We start from the raw sequence: 20103 nt of genomic DNA, 5'->3' as shown, positions 1-20103 counted from the left end.
CTGTCCCCTTGGGTGCCTGTCCCTGTGGGCACCTGTCCCCACGGGTGTCTGTCTCCATGGGCATCTGTCCTTATGGACGCCTGTCCTTGCACCCATGGGTGCCTATCCCTGTGGGTGCCTATCCCTCTGGGTGTCTGTCCCCATGGCCTCTGTCCCCTTGGGTGCCCATTCCCACAGGTGCCTGTCCCCGTGGATGCCTGTCCCTGTCCCCATGGACACCTGTCCCCTCAGGCACCTGTCCATGTGGATGCCTGTCCCTGCCCTCCATGGGTGCCTATCCCTGTGGGTGCCTGTCCCCATGGCCTCTGTTCCCGTGGATGCCTGTACCTGTCTCGTGGGCACCTGTCCCCTCAGGCACCTGTCCCTGTGGATGCCTGTCCCCGTCCCCCATGGGTGCCTGTCTCAGTGGGCACGGGGGCTGCCAGAGTGCAAACCCTTCCCTAGTGATGGGGGCTGCTGTCTCAAGCCCGTGGCCTCTGACCCCAGGTCTCCAGGTGCCGCTCCAGCCGGGATGCCATCTACATGAGGACCCACACCTGCAGCGGATGTGCCGAGTCGGGAGCAGTCACTTCAGAAGTGGGAACCACTGAGTCACATGTGTTAGGGCTCGCGAGCAGGTAGAATATCGCCAGCAGCTGGGAAGGGCGTGTGCGTGTACAGCGCCGAGCGCACCGTGCAGACCCCCGCTTGTACAGCTTCCAGGGGTGCTCGAGGGGCCCGGGGGGCACGACCCTGGCTGGGCACTGGGGCCTCTTGCTCTGTACCCACCAGCACATGTGGCGACAAGTCTCTAAGGCCGTGTGCGTGTTTCCTTTACAATAAACACGAAATCACAGATGCGTTCACCTCGTCACTTGTCACGGTTCTGTTTCTGTCAGTGCTTGTGTTTCTCTACAGCAGGACAGTGAGGTGGAGACAGTCCAGTGCTTCCTGTGACTGTTTATGTTTTATAATCCACCAGTAAGCAGACCCATTTCCTGATTCTCCAGGATGGATTCCTCCTAACGGAGACCAAGGAGCCCTCTTGGGGCCCGGCCGTGGCCCTGGCCTGGGACAGCACCCACCTACTTCTGCGGGGCCTGGGCTCCTGCGGGAGTGGGCTGGTCCACGCCCCCACCCCCCAGCCGGGGCCGCCCTGTGTCTGGCTCTTCCCGCTGAAAAGCACCAGCAGCAGCAAAGGTTAGTTGTTATTCAGGAAGGCCTCCTTGTGAGCCGCCCACTGGAGGCCTTCGTGCAGACCTGAGAAGCGAGGGAGTGAGCCCGGGGGCTCCGGGGTCCACCGGCCTGCTCAGAGGCAGCCTTCCGTGGAAACAGCGCTGCCGCCGGGGGCCGGCCCCAGCCTAGCCGCCAAAGCGCTGTGTTAAACACGAAATACCAACTGCTCTTTTATTCACACCAGATGCTCCTTGGAAAGGACCGTGTCCAAGGTTATTTTTAACTAGAGCGTGCTCTCTTATCCAAGACTCACAGACAGAGACGGCCCCGAGCCCTCAGCAGCGAGTCTGGGGGGGCTCCCCTGCCCCCGGGACCTGGCTCAGACCACACAGAAGATGCGGGTGTCACACAAGAGCCCTTTATTTCCTGGTTTTCTGTCACTTGTTCCAGAAGGGTTTGGTTTTAAAGATCTAGTGTGATTAAAAACCGTTGGCCATGCGGCGAAGTGCCGTGCTCTCTCTCGCTGCTTCACAAGGCCCGGTGCCGGCGGCCCTGCCCTCAAGGTGGCCGCCGGGTCACGCGTCCGAGCACAGCTGTCGTGGTTAGTTGTGTGGGCGTGAGTGAGCGAGCAGCATTAGTTTTGCACAGAGTGAAGCACGCTGATTGTCCCGGAGACTGTTTGTGCCACTGTGTGTGGAGGCTTGTGGGTAGCAGACCCCGCAAGAGGCTCTGGGTCTGGGTTAGGGAAGGACAAACATTCTCGAAGGACAAACAGGGCATTTCGTTCGGCAGTTAGGGCTCTGAAATCAGGAGGAAAGAGTTAAGAGTGTGATTATGGCCGATCAGGCGTGTCGCACGCTCAGGAGGGCCGTGGCCAGCACATGGACCCCGGGGCGCCCAGAGCTGGACGCGGCTCCCTGAAGGGACATGGCGGGAGAGCTTTACTTCTCCTGAGTGGACAGGCGGTAAAGGGCTTCGCCCAGGCGTGCCAGCTCCTCCTTGTGCTCCAGGTCCTGGTATAGGCCCGTGGGAACCGCGTCCAGGCCGTGCAGCAGCCCGAACAGGCAGCCCGCGATAGTCCCTGTGGCCCCGCTCTCGCCTGGAACGGAAACACAGGTCCTCAGGGGCCCCGGGACCTTGTGCTGCCGGAGCCTGTGGGTCTTTCCTGTGCACTGTCACCCACAGACCCTCTTGCCAGGGGCCCGTCTCAGGGACCTCTCTGGGCAGCTCCCTCCCTCCTCGCACAGCCGGATGCACGTGAGCGTGTGCCGATGCCCGTGCTGTCCTGGGGCCTGGGCGCTCAGGGACCTCGTCTGTGGGGTGGTGCTGGCGTCTCTACCGCCTCAGCACCAGGAACTGAGGGGCTCCGATGTCCACAGATACTCTGTGCCCAGCACGGGGTGACGTCTGCCTGGGGTCCCCTTATTTTACATCTGCGGGGGACAGTGGGCACCAGGAGGGAGCAATCCTGCCCGGCCCTGGGACAGTCCCGGCCACCACCCGAGGGCTCGAACCTGGGGCCAGCGATCCAAAGTGCTGCAGAGCTCTCTTTGGCTACAGAGTCCGTGGGACTGTGCACGGCCCGTACCAGCAGGACCCAGTGGCCTCGAAGGAGAGGGGGCCCACACCCTGCTCCCCGGATGCCATTTCTCTCAAGCTCAGACTGGCACAGCCACCAGAGGCAGCACCATGCCCAGAGAAGGACCCACATCCTGGGGGGTCAGAATCCGGACATCCTGGGCAGGTGCTTCGGGGTGGGAAGGGGGTGCTGGTCGCACATCAAAGAAAGCAATCTCACCTCCATGACACATGGCCCGCTGGCAGAGCTCTGTCCAGTTGTCCCCAGCTCCTAAGAGAGCGTCGTAGGCAATCATGGGGGCATCATGGCCCCGCCGGCCCCCTCGGCCTTCAGAGCTCCATTTCCGGTAAGCCTAGAACAAAGAGCCAGGGGTCAGGGCATATGTGGCCACAGGAAAATCAGTGCTGCTTTGCACTGGAGCCCGTGCTCCCGGAGTTCACCTGTGTTGAAGGCACTGCCCCAGGGCTGGGGGTGATGGTGCGCAGGAAAGACCCACTTCTTGAGGCTCCTGTGGATGCAGACACTCCACAGAGAAAACCCGAGCCCATGTTAGGGTAGTCAAAAAGTCTGTGGGAGAGTCAGCACCCAGCAAGGGACCGAGAGCCAGTGCTGAGACTGTTAGGACACACGCCCCTGGTCTGTGCAGGGCACGGGGCGAGTGGGCGCCAAGGCTGGCTGGAGGTGCAGAATGACACCCTGCAGGTGCGCCACGAGCAGAAAGCCTGTAAGGTGGACGCTGGAAGGTCACCCCCCTGTGCCTTAGCAGCAGACTCAGCGTTGGTTTGGGGACAGCGGCACCTCCCTGTTAAGGATCACATGCCTGGGCCTTCCAGCACCAAGGGGAGGCGAGGGAGATATGTGGAGGTACACAGAGGGGCTGTGGGAAGCACCTGAGGAGGAAGGGTGGGCCCCTGCTCTCCCCCTGCACCTTCCCGACACCTGGAATGCAGATGTGCTGGCTGGAGCCAGAGCAGCCAGCGTGGATTATAAGCTGTGCACTCAGAATGGCAGAGCGGCCACACAGACGTGTCCTCGGCTCTCACTGCAAGCGACTTCCAGCTCAGCTCTGGGCTCCGGGGACATAAGCAAATAAGTTTCTATCATGGCTAAGCCACAGAGACTCGGGGTTTTCTCTTGTGCTACCAAACCTGATGCCGACAACGTTAGTCAGCTCTCCCAACATGAGCAATGACAGTGGTGTGCACATGTGCATGACCTTACTCATCGGATACAACTTCATGCCCCGGTGCCTAGGAAACAACGAAGTGAAACCGAGTGTCTTCTAGCAATGCCGTGCTTATAATGAGGTAATGAAAACATGAAGTACTCTGTTTCACACATGCTTCCTCCAGGAAGTCTTCCAGGCCCCCTGCTGCTGCCGGGGGAGCCCCCAGCCCAGGCTCTAGAGGTGGCAGAAACAGCCCAGCTGCAGCGGCTTCTCGGTGGGGACCCCGGGCAGCAGGACCCTGCCAGCTGCTGTCCCCACCACTTGGGCACAGCAAGACTTACCTTTTCTCTCTCCTCCGCGTCGTAGCGGTCAGGGAAGGTGGCTTTACTTCCCGTATCTTCGCTGATTTTTCTCTCCTCCAAGTAAAACTGCCATTTTGCCTCAAAGTAAAACCAGTGCTCCTGGTATTCTAAACACAAACAACAGGGTGGGCTGCACACGAGGGCCACCAGCCGGGGCGCGGGGACGGTGGGGCAGGGGCAGAGGCAGGAGACGGGGGCCGAGCCTGGTGAGGGGGCACAGGACAGAGGCCGCTTTGGAACAAGAGTGAGGAAGCTGGGAGTGGGGGACAAAGCAACCGAGAAACAGGGACTATGGTCCTTAGAAGAGCATATTGTCTTGAAAGCTCTGACCCTGTATCTTCTCACCGAAGCGACACAGCCTGCAAAGGGGGGCGGAGGGTGTCTCCTTCTCGCTGCCTGTCGCCTGGCGTGCCAGCCCCAGAGGAAGGACTTGCCCACGTCACGTGGGGTCTGAGCGGCAGCTCCTCGGACACAGATGTAGGAACGTGCTCTGCCCTCCGAGAACCCGGGAGGCACCAGCGCCTGCTCAGCCCTCCCGCCGTGGCGGCCTCCTTGCCAGCCTGGTCCTGAGGGGGGCCCGGTGTGCCCGTGGGAAAGCCCCGGTTCAGGAGGTCTGCTCGTGGGCAGGAGCAGAGGACAGAGCTCCAGGGGACCAGCCGGTGGCTGCAGGCAGGCCCCAGACAGGCCCCGGGACAAGGCTCCCGGTCCTGTGGGAACCACAGGCCCTTGGAAATGCTGGCCCGACTGTGCTTCACAAAACTAAAAGCAGAGCCTACCTAAGGTTGAGGCAAGATGACAGAAAGTGAGGGAAGCAGCGGGCAGGGACAGGGCTCTGCCAGTGCACCGTGGCCTGTCTCCCAAGCAGGTGGGCCACCAACATTGGAACGAGACGTCCAAGGGTGAAGACAGGGAACTAATTTGCCAGTTGTCCTTACTGCCAATGGACATTGTCACCACTAAGCAGAAGGCCCTGCAGGAATAGAACATTGCTTTCTCTGGACGATTTGGGTTTCTGTTAAAAAGGGCATGTGCGCCTGGGTGGCTCAGTCAGTTAAGCGTCCGACTTCAGCTCAGGTCACGATCTCGCGGTCCGCGAGTTCGAGCTCCGCGTCGGACTCTGGGCTGATGGCTCAGAGCCTGGAGCCTGCTTTCGATTCGTGTCTCCCTCTCTCTCTGTCCCTCCCCCGTTCATGCTCTGTCTCTCTGTGTCTCAAAAATAAATAAACGTTAAAAAAAAAATTAAAAAAAAAAAAGGGCATGTGTCTGGGGAAGCTGGGTGGCTCAGTTGGTTGAGCATCTGACTCTTGATTTCAGCTCAGGTCATGATCTCGGGGTTTGTGAGTTCGAGCCCCGTGTCAGGCTCTGCACTGACAGTGTGGATCCTGCTTGGGATTCTCTTTCTGTCTCTCTTTGCCCCTCCCCTGCTCTGCCTCTTTCAAAATAAATAAACTCTAAAAGAATTGGCATGTGTCATAGGTCATAAAACTCCAGGTTAAACACATTTAAAGTTAAACAGAAAAATAAAGTCTCCAATTTTCTGACCAATGCCTGTCCTCCCCGTCCTGTCCAAGGAGCATCCCCGACTCCGCGTAAGCACAATCACTGCATGGCCCACAGTAGCCGTGTGTCCCCATCTCTCCCGCGGGAGGAGGTGACCCTCACAACCCAGTGACCGCAGGCAGCCCCAACCCTTCCAGAGGCCTGAGGCAGGAGTGACTTAAACCAGTCGAAAATACGGCCAGTGTGGCGCTATGTTCTATAATTAAGTTTATAGAGGGACGTGTAAGCTCACTGTGGGCACAAGGCTCTCCGCTTCTCATGGGAGCCGGGCCCTGTGGATAAGAGTTTCCCAGCGCTATCTCCTTCTAAAGTTGTTCTAGAAGCTTCTTGAGAGGCACTTAGAATGAGTCCCTGCTTGTCAGATGGTGACAGGAAAGTGATTCACTGATTGGTTCCCCGTCTCAAGACCACAGCCTCGGGCTGCCCAGAAAGCCCACGGCCCCATTACCTCACTCACACTCGTCTCCCTCTGCCTGTGACAAATGGCTTTACTCCAGACATGCCCCTGGGCTGTCCCTCCTAGGGGTGAAAGAACCTTCTGGAGCGTAGCTGCCTGAGGAGGAAGCCACGGGTCTCCCAGTCCCCCACCTGCCTCTCGCATTTGTCCGCTCCGGGCCGTGTGGGGGAGGAGCCTGCTGAGAAGCCACTGCTCACCTGGCCGCCAGCAACATCAAGGTCCCCTAGGACCTCTGCCGGACCAGCTGATGGACACCTCACCGGTGGCCAAAGAGGGTGCAAGCCGCTTGATGGGTTTGGGATAACCAGGAACAGACAGACGTTCCTGGATGCAGATGTCCCCAGGGGGCACAGACCCCTGTGTGGCCTTCATGGCAGCTGGCCACAGTGGGGAGCAGTGCAGACCTCGTGTGTCTGGGGAATGGACGACCAAGGACCACCCGGAACAGCGACCCGGATGCCGTCAGAGAGCGGGAGGGTGGGGTCCCTGCAGAGGCCAGGGCGGGGGAGCAGCACTGGCATTGCGCCGGGTCTCCTGGCCAGGAGGCCCTCTGCCGGGGACGCCTTGGGCCTGCTTTGTGGGTCAGCCTGCTCACATGGGGATGCTCTAGGTTTCACCACGGGACCAACAGACCTCCAGCTCTCTGGGAATCGGGTCTAAGTGAATGACACCAGCCTTTCTGCTGTCAGCTCGGGCGTGATGGGAAGAGAGGTCGGGCTCACCTGCCAGGTGCCGGATGGTCTTCTTACAATACTCCTCTGCCAGTGGGACCGTCTGCATCATGTCTCTGCCCCACTGCTCCAGTGGCTTTCCTTGCGCAGCGTAAGACGCAAACAGAGCCGTGCACAGGGACCCGAGGAAGCCTGGAGGGCACAACAAGGGCATGTGGGTGCCAGATGCACCCTTGGCAGGTGCAGGGTCCTGGGCTGGCGCTTCCCGGGCTCTGCCTTCTGTTTCCTGCACACAGGCACATCACACCCCCCTAGCAAGGCTTGTTGTGGGGACAGACTGCTCTTTTTTTTTTTTTTTTTTTTTTTTAAGCAGGCTTCATGCCCAGTGCAGAGCCCAGCACGGGGCTTGAACTCACGACCCTGGGATCATGACCTGAGCTGACATCAAGAGACGGACATGCAGCCAACTGAGCCCCCAGGTGCCCCGGGGACAGATGGTTCTAAGCACAGGGGAGCGACCACCAGGCCAGCCTGAGGCACACAACCACACAAAGACCACGTCCACCCAGGAAGAGGCACGGCCATCTCGAGAGATGCTCTCAGTGGCTTCTGGCCACTGTAAGGCATCAATACAGGTGGAGTGAGTGTCCAGTTCTCAAACCCAGTGTCAAACGAGGGTGTCCCCGGGGGGGGGGGGTGGCACGGCATGGCCCTTGCAACCTCAGGGCCACGCCAGTAACAGTGGACACTGAAAGTGGCCTTGAAAGAGGGGAGCAGCTGTGAGAGAGCAGCTGGCAGCCTCTGGACTTGGCCTGGGGAGGGCGTGCGCCTGCCTTCCACCTACAGGAGTAAGACGTTCAAGCGATTCTTCTTATTTAAAATTAGAAGCTGACTGCCCTTCTAAGTCATGACTCTGAGTCAGGTGCTGGGGCCCCCGCCTGCCCTCCCTGTGTGAGGGACATACGGACACTCTCTCCTCACGCACGGCCATCCTGTTACGGGGGGTGGGGGGAGAGGGGAAGAAAGGCATGACGATTAGGTGTTCCAGCTCACACAGTCTGGCTCAGGCCCCCGCCGGGCACGGCACTGGGCAGCAAGCAGTGCCCAACACGTGTGATAGAAATTCGGGTTCCCATGGCTTTGCTTGGAGAGCTGGTGCTTTGCCTTTATTCTGACATGCCTGGCACCGAAACCAGGGAGAGTCTTTCCAAGCTCATCCCCAATCCTGCTTTTAGGGCAAAAACAGCATTTAAGCAGAACCGAAGACTGAAAAGCCCAAGTCCGACAACAAGTAAGGCAACGGAACAGCGGGTAGGATTTCCGCACACCCGCTGGGCGAGGGCGCCGCTGGCACGGCCTCACCTGTGGGGTGGTTGTGCGTCATCCTGCCGCACTCGATGCTCACTTCCACAAGGGTCTCCAGGCGCTCCGGCTTCCAGTACCGCATGCCGATGCACATGGCTTTGGTGGCAGCTCCAAACCCTGAGCCTGCAGGGAGCAGAGAACAGCGATCTAATGTTCACAAATGTCCTGAAAATGTACACAATGTCGTGCAGTCCCACGTTTATCGCAGCATCATTTAAATGAGTGAAAAAGGAGCAGGCGACCCAGATGCCTGACAAAGGAAAACAGATCAAACAAACTGCAAAGCACCCGCACTGGAAAGTTAGTTAGGCACTAACACAGAATTCTCGACGGCCGTGCACTGCTGCTGGGAAAGCAGACGAGGTGTCTGTAATCGCACGTGCTCTCTTTTTAGAAACCGTTTCGTGGAGTTATAAGGGACACGTGATCAACTGCACACATTCCAGGCGTGCAAGGCAGTGAGTGTGAACACACGGTGCGTGCACGAAGCCCTGAGCAGAGATGGTGAGCGTATCCAGCAGTCACTCCGAACGTCTTCTTGTGCCTCCCGGCCTCCCAGCGGCCACTGGCCTGACTCTGCAGGCCAGTTTGCATTTCCCAGAGTTTTATGTAAGTGGAATCATGCGGCATAGAGTCGTTTTTACCTGGCTGCCTTCACTCAGGGTAACCCTCTTGACACTCCTCCGTGTTGGTGCAGCAAGACTGCTGTGTGGAGGGGCCACCGCCGGTCTGGCCACTGACCCGCTGCTGCACACTTGGGTTGTTTCCGGCCGGAGGCTATCACAGACAACTCCATGGACACTCATGACCAAGTCCTTGTTTGGACATATGCTTTCTTGGGCAGACACCTCAGAGTGGATCACTTCGGTCACGTTTAAGGAGCTGCCGAACTGGCTTTCAAAGTGGTCATCACGTTCTACGTCCCACTGGCGGGCCCTCTGTGTCCCGGGTGGCACTTCACGGTCCGCCTTTCAAATTCAGCCCATGCAGCGCTATGTCTCGTTTGGGCTTCATTTTCCCAGCGACGGATGGTGTTGAGCAGGTGGCCACAGGCATCTTCCTTGGGGGATTGTTTGTTTAAATATTTCTCTCGTGTTTGTACTGGTTGTTAGCTTTCTTTTAAGAGTTCTTTACACATTCGGGGTACTTATCAGATGTGTACTTTGCAAATATTTTCTCCCACTCTGTAATTCACCGTTTTATTCTTCTTAACGGCCTCCTGGAGAGCAGAGCGGGTTTGGGGAGTGTGTGTTCGCTCGGCTCCCTGGAGAGCTGTGTGCCCTCGGTATGTCTCTTCTTCAAAGGTGTGGTAGGGTCCCCAGGGAGGCCATCTGAACCTGGGCTTTCCTTTGTGTCTTGCTGTTTAGATGCTCTCCTTCCTTTGGAGCGACCTTTGGTAGTTTCCGTCCTGCAAGGAATTTGTCCATTTTATCTAAGTTGTGATATCTATTAGAACAAAATTTTTAATATATTCCCTTATTTTCTGTAGAATCTGCGGGAGGTTGCCCGTCCGCTGCTGGTGCTGGTACTTTCTGCTCCTTTGTCCTGATCAGTCTTGCTTCAGCTTCATCAATTTCTTTATCTTCTCAAAGAATCAGCTCTTGGTTTTGTTAATTTTCTCTACTGTTTTCCTGTTTTCTGTGGGATTGACTTCCACTCTGACCTTCATTACTTCCTGTCTTTTGTTTCCCTTGGGTTTAATTTGCCCTTTGTTTTCTAGTTTCCTTAAAAAACATTTTTTTTAAATGTTTACTTATATTTGAGAGAGAGACAGAGTGTGAGCAGGAGAGAGGCAGAGAGAGAGGGAGACACAGAGTGTGAGCAGGGGAGAGGCAGAGAGAGAGGGAGACACAAAATCCGAAGCAGGCTACAGGCTCTGAGCTGTCAGCACAGAGCCTGACGTGGGGCTCGAACTCATGGGGTGTGAGATCATGACCTGAGCTGAAGGCAGACGCTTAACCGACTGAGCCACCCAGGCACCCCCAGTTTTCTAGTTTTTTTTTTAATTTATTTTTTTTAATGTTTTTATTTATTTTTGAGACAGAGAGAGACAGAGCATGAGCAGGGGAGGGGCAGAGAGAGACGGAGATACAGAATCCGAAGCTGGCTCCAGGCTTTGAGCTGTTAGCACAGAGCCCGACACGGGGCTCGAACTCACGGAGTGTGAGATCATGACCTGAGCTGAAGTTGGACGCTTAACCGACTGAGTCACCCAGGCACCCCCAGTTTTCTAGTTTTTTAATGTGAATATTGAGACCTTAATATGGAAATCTCTGCCCACAACTCTGGGTTTGTCAATTTCTCTTGCTGTTCTACTGGTTTTAGCTTCACATATTGTGAAGGCTTGTTGTCAGTACAGGAATGTTTGGGTTTGGTACGTCTTCCTGATGAATGGATGCATGTGTCATGAAATTGCCTTCTTTTCCCCTGGCAACATTCTTTGCTCCAAAACATACTTTTTGTGATGTTAATGGAGCCACGCTGGCTTTCTTCTGACTGGGGTTGGCATGGTGAACCTCTTCTCTCCCTAACCTACCTGTGCCTTCATATGTAAAGTGCACATCCTGTGAACAACCTAGAGTTGGGACTCGTTTCTTTATCCCATTGGAGTCCCTGACATCTATTTGGAGTCTTTAGACCATTTACATTTGATGTGATCAGGGTCAAGTCTTTTGTCCTGTTATTTGTCCCCTTTTCTGCCCATTTTGGGTTCAATGTTATCCAACAGTGAGGGCAGCTGCCCATCCCATGTGAAGGTTTCCACCGTGTGGAAGTTGGAAGGTGGAGGATGGCGCCCACCACCATGAGAAGGAGCCCTCAGACCCTCAGACCTCGGCAGCTGCAACTTCTCCCGTCTGGAATTGCCCGGCGGGGGGTGGGGTGGGGGGGCACATAACACAGGGACGCAACACGGGGTAGCACTTCCTTCCAGGAAACAAAGCCTCGCAGGGAGACCTGCGTTGGTAGCTTGCTCTGGTCTCCCATGGCAGTGGCCCCTCCTGCAGCCGAGGTGGGGCAGGGATGCTGCACACACCCCCTCGTGCTGCAAGGGAAACGAGAGCCTGCAGCTCTCCCTTGTGGGGTGGCTCCCCCTGCGGGGTTGGCTGGGGTCGTGTGGTGCTCATGCTTAAGCACTACAGGGAAGGTCACTGCATGCCTAGAAGACAGGGACGGTTTCTCCTGATGAGGGGGAAGAATCCAAGGCCAAGGGACAGCCTCGCACCTGTCTCCCCCCGACGGGATGACGCAGCCCGGGGCACTGCTTCCCCAGCAAATAGTTCTAAATGATTCCACTTTTCTTTTCTTCGCTTATTAGTTATAACTGTTTTGTTGTATTAGTGGTTGCTCTGGGGTTTTGAGTGTCTGCCTGGGACTTACACTTACCACAGCCCACCTCACACCGCCACCCTTCCCAACCGGCCTCCATAAGGTAGTGTCAGACACCTGCTCATAGCATTTAATAAACCCGCAGTACCTCATCATTTTCAAGTCAATTATCTTTCAAAGAGATTTCAATAGGAAGTTAAAAATTCTTCTGTATTTACCCACATAGTTAGGATTTCCATCCAAGTTCTTTGCACAGACCCGGATTTCTGTTCCATGTTGGTTTCTTGCTGCCTGAGGGACTGACTTCCGTTAGCCCTTCTCCATGTGGCTCTCCGGGTGACAAATCCTTTAGCTTTTGTTTGCCTGGAAAGGCTATTTGGCCACTGTTTGTCTAAGAAACGTTTTTGGAGGCAGCACTCTGGGGCGAAGTAGTTTTTCTTCTGTGCCTCAGTGACACTGCCCACGAGCTCTCCGTGCGTCACTTCTGACAAGAGCACCCTCCTCACTTTGGCAGTCAGCAACAGAACACACGTCTCTCTCCTGATTGTTAGTTTTGAGCAATCTGACTGCCAGCTGCCATACTGTAGTTTTCTCCGCGTTTCTTGTGCTTGGAAGTTCCTGACTTTCTTGGATCTGTGGGTTTACAGTTTCATCACATTTGGAGAGATGTGGGCCACTATTTCTTCAAATCTTTTTTTGTTCCCCTGCACGCTGTCAGGGAGCCTGTTACGGGCATGTTAGGATGCAGCAGTCGTCCATGGCTCTTTTCATGATTTTGGATTCTTTTCTCTACATGTGTCCCATTCTGGATTGTTCCTATTGTCGTGCCTTCAAACCCATTAAATTTTTCTTCTGAAATGTGCAATGTGCTGTTAATCTCAGCTAACGCATTGAGAAACTCAGGGATCTATCCTCGGTATAAACTCAGGTTGGGGGGTGTCCATCCTCCTTATAAACCCTGGGGGGGTGTCAATCCTCAGTATAAACCCAGACAGGGGGTCCTGGACCTCCAGGGCAGAGACTCTGGCTACGTAAATACATCAGCACATCAAAGCATCCTGGAGATAGACATTTATGCTAGTTGTGTAAGTTTTCCTGATTATTTGGCAAAAAATAGCCACTTAGAGGGAAAGCAGTTGAATATATTCCTTAAAACGAACCCCAGATTGGTGTCACACCATCAGGGAGGCCGGCGTCCTCTACGTGGAAGCCCCGGCAAGTCCCTCTGTGTCACGCAGACCTGCAGGTTAGTGGGGTGACACGTGGGTTAGTGTCCAGGCCACGCTCCAGCATGCACTTTACAGGGAAAAGACAGCACCCCTGACCCTTCTCGTTGAAAGGCGTGTGCCAGGCGAGGAGATAGTTATCCGGCTTCAGCTGTGAGCAGCCTTCCAGGGTAGCTGGGTCAGCCCAATGTTCTGGAAGCTTCTCAAGGACTTCCACGTAGCGCCTCACCATCTCTCGGTAAAGGTCATCCAGGCACCAGTAGTCTGGGGAGGAAAAGGCAGGGTTAGACTGAGAAGGCAGGAGGGCTACTTGGTCAGCCCCCAACCCAGCAGGGACAACAGAGATGCAGGCGGTGGAGGAGAGGGGGCTCACAATCCCCCACAGTCTCATGGAGTCCCCCACAGGCTCCCACAGTTTCCCAGAGTCCCCCACAGGCTCCCACAGTCCCCCACATTATCCCACAGGCTCCCACAGGCCCCCATAGTCCCCCACAGTCTTCCAGAGTCCCCCACTGTCTCTCAGAGTCTCCCACAGGCTCTCACAGTCCCCCACAGGCTCCCACAGTCCCCCGCCATTTCCCAGAGTCCCCCACAGGCTCCCACAGTCTCCCACAGGCTCCCACAGTCTCCCAGAGTCCCCCACAGGCTCCCACAGCCCCTCATAGTCCCCCACAGTCTCTCAGAGTCTCCCACAGGCTCCCAGAGTCTCCCACAGACTCCCACAGCCCCTCACAGTCCCCCACAGTCTCCCAGAGTCCCCCACAGGCTCCCAGAGTCTCTCACAGGCTCCCAGAGTCCCCCACAGGCTCCCACAGACCCTCACAGTCCCCCACAATCTCCCAGAGTCCCCCACATTCTCCCAGAGTCTCCCAGAGTTCTCCACAGGCTCCCACAGCCCCTCACAGGCTCTCGGAGTCTCCCACAGTCTCCCAGAGTCCCTCACAGTCTCTCAGAGTCCCCCACATTATCCCACAGCCCCCCACAGTCCCCCACATTATCCCACAGGCTCCCATAGTCCCCCACAGGCTCCCAGAGTCCCCCACCATCTCCCAGAGTCCCACACAGGCTCCTACAGTCCCCCACAGGCTGCCACAGTCCCCCATAGTCTCCCACAGTCCCCCACAGTCCCCCATAGTCTCCCACAGGCTCCCACAGTCCGCTACAGTCTCCTACAGGCTCCCATAGTCCCCTACAATCTCACAGAGTCCCCCACAGTCTGCCACAGTCTCCCACAGCCCCCCAAAGTCTCCCATAGTCTCCCAGAGTCCCCTGTAGGCTCCCAGAGTTCCCCACAGGCTCCCACAGTCCCCCACAGTCCGCCACAGGCTCTCACAGTTCCCCACAGTCTCCCAGGTCCCCCACAGTCTTACAGAGTCCCCCAAAGTCCCCACATTCCCCCACAGTCTCCCACGGTCCCCCCATTGTCTCACAGAGTCCCCCACAGTCTCCCAGGCCCCCCACAGCCCCCCCACAATCCTGGCTCCTAGACCAGTGCAGAGTGCATACAATTCACTCTAGATTTTATTCAGAAGTCAGACATTAATTAGAGTTGGTGTATGTGCCTCATACTCTGGTTGCACAGGACAATCTAGAAAAACCCACAACCCTCATTCCCTGCTAAAGGTTCTGTCCATGTGACGACAAGCTGGCCTGAAATCTGCCTGGTCCTCGGGCTACTGGAGACCCACGCCTCCACGCGGCTGAGCCCCTCCCATTTCCACCCCCTCTCTCGCTCCTGGAAACCCCTTGCGCTGCCCCACCAGGCACTGATTGGTCCAAACCACACTGTGTGTGACAGCGTTTGGGGACAAGCATGTCTCAAGCTCCTTGAGGATCACAGGCATGGAGGGCAGAGGAGCTGACGCACTGGCCACCTGCAGTCTGGGGTGCCGCACCCCGATACCGTCAGGCTCTTATCTGTCACGGTGGGTTTTACAGGGAAGGCTCCGGGGGTTAGGTTACGCAACTTGCCCAAGGCCGGAGATGGTAAACAGAGTCCGATGGCAGGCCTGAGCATTTCTATCATTAAAGTAATGCACAGCAAGAGCTAGAGGACACCTAACTCCAAATTTGGGGTCCAATCTGCCTCGTTCCATCAGAGAGCAGGGCTGGTGGCGACAGGGTCACTGTGCCAGGCCAGCTGGGCAGATACTGGGCGTTTCCAGTGTGCCTTTTTTGTTTTAGTGAGAGCGCATGAGCAGGGCAGACAGAGAGGAAGACACAGATCTGAAACAGACTCCATGATCAGCGCAGAGCCCAACACAGGGCTCAAAACCAAGACCCTGAGATCATGACCTGAGCTGAAATCAGTCTACCAACTGAACCACCCAGGCGCCCCACGATGTGACTCTTAACAGCCACCAACAGACTAATTCTGTACCCAATCTGCATTTCAGGCCTCAGGAGCTGGGACTGCCCCTGACTGCTCGGGGCACATACCCCAACTCTGGGGGCTCTGGAGGAGGGGAGGAGGCCGGGAGGGGGCAGGGAGACCCCCTCTCAGGCCGCTGGAGCTATGAGCAGGCAGTAGAGGGGTCTTCTCATTAGGCGCCCAGGGTCGGGGTCCCACTGTGGAGGGGAGGGAGGTGCATTTGCCAAGTCTCTCCATCATCTGGGATGAAGGCCTCCGTCCCTGCAGCCGTTAGGGCAGGTGGGCCCTCATGCCCTGGAGGGTGGACTTGGTCCTCAGTCCTTCTGTCCCTGCTTCTATGCCCCGCGTGGTTGGGTTCTGAGCAGAGGCAGAGAGTGCGCGGCCAGACCCGAGCGCAGGAGGCATGGGCTCTGCGAGGTGCGGGGCCCGTGAGCCACTGGGATCCACTCAGCCCTGGGGCGCCAGCAGCACCCGTTACAAAACCTTCTTGACTCAGTCCACGGTTAGTGAGCCTGGCCTTTCCAGACCCTCTCAAATAATTCATTTTATTCTGGAATCACATCCTTCTAAAGGGGGAAAAAACTCCTTAAAAACAAAATGTCAACATTCTTCTGTGGGTGTCCAGTTCGAATTTAAACGAGAAGCAGACTTTGCAAAGCTGCAGGGGCCAAGGAGCCTCTTGCCAAGGTTTCTCTGCTTGAAGACACGGCTCGTCAGCTCATTCTTCTCTGCCCTCACCACCCAGTCTCCTAAGAGAGATCTGCTCACAAAAACCCTTTGTGTCTCCCAACCAATGTCACCATAAAGAAACGGCAGCATAGCAAGATCGAGTAGCTTTGTAGTAAAAAGTCAACTTTCCAAAATGCTGTTACCGCCAGCAAGCCAGTGATGGAGGAAGAGGGAGAGGTGAGTCTGGACAGGCCTGGTCTGCTCAAGCATGGGCTGGGCCCTGCACTCCCCTGTGGGTTATGGACCGCGGCATCTGCCACCGCCCCGATGGGCTAACGCCCCCCTCCCTCCAGTGCTGCTGCAGAGACAGGCTACACCGCCTGGTCCTCGGAGCAGGACATTTAGAAAGACAGACATTAACTATCGTGCCATGAGCCACCTTCCCTTAATAATTTATTAAGTGCAGGGGTGCCTGGGGCGGGGAGGCTCGGTCGATCTCAGCTCCTGATCTCAGCTCAGGTCCCGATCTCACAATTTGTGGGTTCAGGCCCCGCGTCTGGCTCTGCGTCGACAGTGTGGAACTTGCTTGGGATTCTCTCTCTCCCTCTACCCCTCCCCCACTCGCACTCGCTCTGTCTCTCTCTCAAAATGAATCAAGAAACTTAAAAAAATAATTTACTAAGTGCCCATGCCGCCCCACCTGATCTCACTTAACCCTATGATGAAGGCGTCATCATCCTTAAGTACAGTGCAGGAGGGAAAGCAAGGTCAGCCGTTTTCGGGCCAGTGAGCCGTGGAGAACCAGGACTGCCAGGCTCTGGGGCCCCTGTGGCTGAGCCCCCTTCTCATCCTCGGGTGACGGGCACAGGGCCACACATGCAAGGGAGCCTCTGGTAGGTGTGCCCAGCGAGCTCATTGGGCAAGCTGCACAAACTGGATTGTCCCCCGCCCTGTGTGGTATTGGACACTGCTTCCTAAGCCAGTATCTGATCTCATTCCCAAAAGTAGGACATCCCACAGGCTGTCCCTGTCCTCGCATCACACTCACACTAGCACAGCTGCATAGCTACACGGTTGGTCGGCCTACGGCACCCAATAATGGGACTTCCTTGGAAATGCCACGCCACAGTTTCACTTTGAGAAAGTCTACCTGTCCTTGGAAAGCGTGTTGGAGAACCGCTGTCCACTGGGACCCCCGAAATAGTTGTGTGGCCAGCGACTGCGGGTGGCTGGGGCAGGGCTTAAGAACTTACATGTTGGAACCCAGTTATCTGGGTTCCAGTCCCTGCTCAGACTCTCGCTTGGCTATGTGGCATTGGACAAGTTACTTAACCTCTCTATGTGTCTGTTCCTTTGTCTGTAAAACTGTAATAATGGTGTCAGCCGTCAGGGTATGCAAGGGCCAGGGGATGGTACACATAGATTCAGAACAGCGCCTGGCCCCTGAGTGGCGCCACATCAGGGCTGTAGCCATCACCATTAATGCAGCTCAGAGGCCCCTTCTCTAGGCTACAATTTGCTATTTAGAGAAAAAAACTGGGCTGTTTGACAGCTAAATTTAAATAAAATTTCAACTTGTATTTTTAGTGACTTGAAAAACTATGCCTGCTTGTGCTTCTGGAGGCTAAAGTTAGGGACATCTTCATGAACGTCCCCTTGTGGATTGCGGACCAGAGGGTGCTGTGTACCAGCACCCCACTTCCCACAGCCAGAGGCGCAGGGTCCCCTCCTTGGAAACAATGCCCCAAACACTCTCCGTGCTCCCACGTGAGGTGCTCCCACAGGCAGTGCCCCCCACATGCACATTTCGCACTGGGGTAGATGATGTCCTATGTCTGTCAGGAGGGCTCAATCTAATCTCAGAGAGCATGACACGGTCAGGATTGTGTGACCCTGCTGGCGTCTGTCCTGGGCGCCTACACAGGCAGACACAGGCCGTGGATCCTGCCATTCACAAAAGAGACGAGGGCAAGGAGAGGACACATGGATGGCATCAGACACACGTGGAAGGAGCGGGTGTGAGAGCGAAGGCCCGCTGCGCGCAGCTTCGGGAAGCCAGCAGGTTCTGCGTCCAGAGACAGGCCCTCGTGGGGGCGGCATCGCTGCTCTGGCTGCCAGGATGCGATTTCACACTGCTGGGTCTGCCTGGGAGCCCGGGAAACTGGGGATATTTGGACTCAAAGACACTTCGCCGCCTCACGCGCTGGGCGCTATCTTATCTGTGTCCTCACCCTCGCCAGAGCTATTTTGGAACGGGCTGTGGCGAGGACGGCATTCCTGCGGAATGAGCACAGAGCTAAGCTGAGAGAGCCCACGGCCGACTCGGACGGGCACAAGGGCCCAGACACGAGGCCTCGTCTACCCAGCCGTGGCCCCAGACTTTCATTTGGCAACGGCACACTAAAAACACCTACAGGTTTTTGGAGAGCGTGTACCTTGCAGGAAAGCTGTGCTACACGTATGTACACCCACGGCTTCTCTGAGAATCAGCTGGCACGTGAAGGATGGTCCTAGAAGCCCCCCGCCCCCACCCAGCCAATGCCACAGCATCGTCTCAAGACACATTCGTGTGTACACGCACATCTGAATCCTACTTTGGTAGATGGCATTCTGCCTGAGCTCATTGGGATTTAGAAGTAATCCTCAAACAATATTATCTTAATGGATCCAAATTTCAAAGGGCTTATTATTTTATGTTCTTTTGAAATAAAATCAGACGTCTTAATATCTGCAGTGAAAAGTTGAACCCTCACCCCAAACCACCAAGAGCAGATTTAACTGGTTTTAACCCTAGAGACACCAGGCTCAGCCTAGCAGACGTTTTACAAACACAAATGAAGAGTCACTATTCAGAGTAAAATAACCCAGACAGACCGTGAGAAGCGCCGTCTGGCCAGGGAGGGGACGCTGGTGGGTGTGAAACCCCCTTCCTGCGGAGGCATGGGGGACAGGGCTGGGGGCTCACCCGCGGTGCGGGGCTCTGGGGACCGGGAGGGAGGGTAAGAGGGGCAGGGTGGTCGGCTTACCTGTGGTCAGGGCCGCGGCCGTCGTCAGGTGCATGATGGTGTTGTCACTCACCGGCCACCTCTCCCGGGACGGCACCAGCTGGTCCTGGCCCCCGCTCGCCCGCGGCTCCTCCTGGACCTTCCTTCCGGAAGCGCTGCTGTCCTTGCGGGCGTTTCTGTGCCCGAGAGCGTCCCCCACCGCCCCCAGCAGCATGGCAGCCTTGAACTTCTCCATCTCGGGGTAGCGCCCAGCCCCTGGGCCCCGCGGAGCCGCCCTCCGTGCGCCCCGCGGACTCCGCGCCGACCCTGGCTGCTGGCAGGAGCTCCCGAGCCGGGCGCGCCCGTGTCTCCGCAGGCGGCGCCCTCCCCTCCGCCCCCCTGTGCCCCGACAGGAGCCACGTGGACGGCGACACCGGCTCCTCACCCGGGGAGCCCGCGCCTGAGTCAGCGTCCGCAACAGCTGCGGACGCCTCCCCGCGGGGCGGCGACCTCTAAGCCTGAGCCCTTGGCTGTTCTGGAAGGCGCGCGCCTTTCTACCGCTCCTGCGCGGGTTCCAAGGCGCTCCGCCTGGCGGGGAGGGGGCGGGGAACCCTCGCTTCAGAGGAGCGCACAGCACGGTGGTCCCGGGGTCCCCTGGTCTCGTCTGCCGTGCCCCCACCCACACCCAGGCCGCGCTCCTGCACCCTCTGCCCCGACAGCTCTTTTTCTCGTTTCAAGTCGACAGAATCGTAGCCTGTGACGCCTTCCCATCTGGCTTCCCTCACTCAGCATAGCGTGCAGTTTCACCCATTACGTGCACGGTTTTAGTTTTTGGGAAACTTTTTGATGCCTGAACGTGTTTGGTAGAGAACTCAGAAAATGCATGGTGCACTGGAGAGAAGCCCCTCTAGCCTCAAGGAGGCGTGTCACGGACCCCTCTCACCTTGCTGTGCTCTCCAGTGGCCAGGCTCCAGATGGCAGCCGTATTCAGACCACCCCCCCCACCCCCACCCCCCGGCCTCGTTTCCGCATTTGGATCCGGATCCCGGAGAGGACGCTGAGGGGTAGGAGGAGGCTAGGGTGCGTGTGAATGTGCAAACTGGGCTCTGGGTTTGGAATCAGGAGTTAGGAAACTGTCCCCCTAGTGGGCCTCACTGCCCCCTTGGCCCCTGGGACCTGGTCACTCACCAGACCAGAGTGGACCCCATC

At 56.8% G+C, this 20103-nt stretch overlaps 1 protein-coding gene across 3 annotated transcripts in view; it reads right to left on the bottom strand.

Annotated features, from left to right (window-relative positions):
• The window catches only part of LOC121037678 (protein ADP-ribosylarginine hydrolase-like protein 1), a 22039-nt gene extending 2685 nt beyond the window's left edge, over nt 1–19354 (bottom strand). The window contains exons 1-7 of one of the 3 annotated variants that reach the window (XM_040487013.1): nt 18937–19287; nt 12970–13134; nt 8315–8440; nt 7004–7144; nt 4244–4371; nt 2954–3086; nt 2101–2254 (exon numbers count right to left, since the gene is read on the bottom strand). In XM_040487013.1, the coding sequence (XP_040342947.1) occupies nt 2101–2254; nt 2954–3086; nt 4244–4371; nt 7004–7144; nt 8315–8440; nt 12970–13134; nt 18937–19150 (1061 nt within the window). In that variant the 5' untranslated portion in view covers nt 19151–19287. Of the gene's footprint in view, nt 1–850; nt 2255–2953; nt 3087–4243; nt 4372–7003; nt 7145–8314; nt 8441–12969; nt 13135–18936 lie in introns of those variants that run through there. The other 2 variants (XM_040487012.1, XM_040487011.1) reach the window with 2 other exon arrangements.
• Nucleotides 19355–20103: the final 749 nt, after the last annotated feature.

This window comes from Herpailurus yagouaroundi, unplaced genomic scaffold, assembly GCF_014898765.1.
Source record: "Herpailurus yagouaroundi ecotype Mexico unplaced genomic scaffold, PumYag 164, whole genome shotgun sequence".
Classification (NCBI taxonomy): Eukaryota; Metazoa; Chordata; class Mammalia; order Carnivora; family Felidae; genus Herpailurus; species Herpailurus yagouaroundi.
Note: the sequence above shows the minus strand (reverse complement) of the source record. Positions and strands in the feature narration are given on the sequence as shown.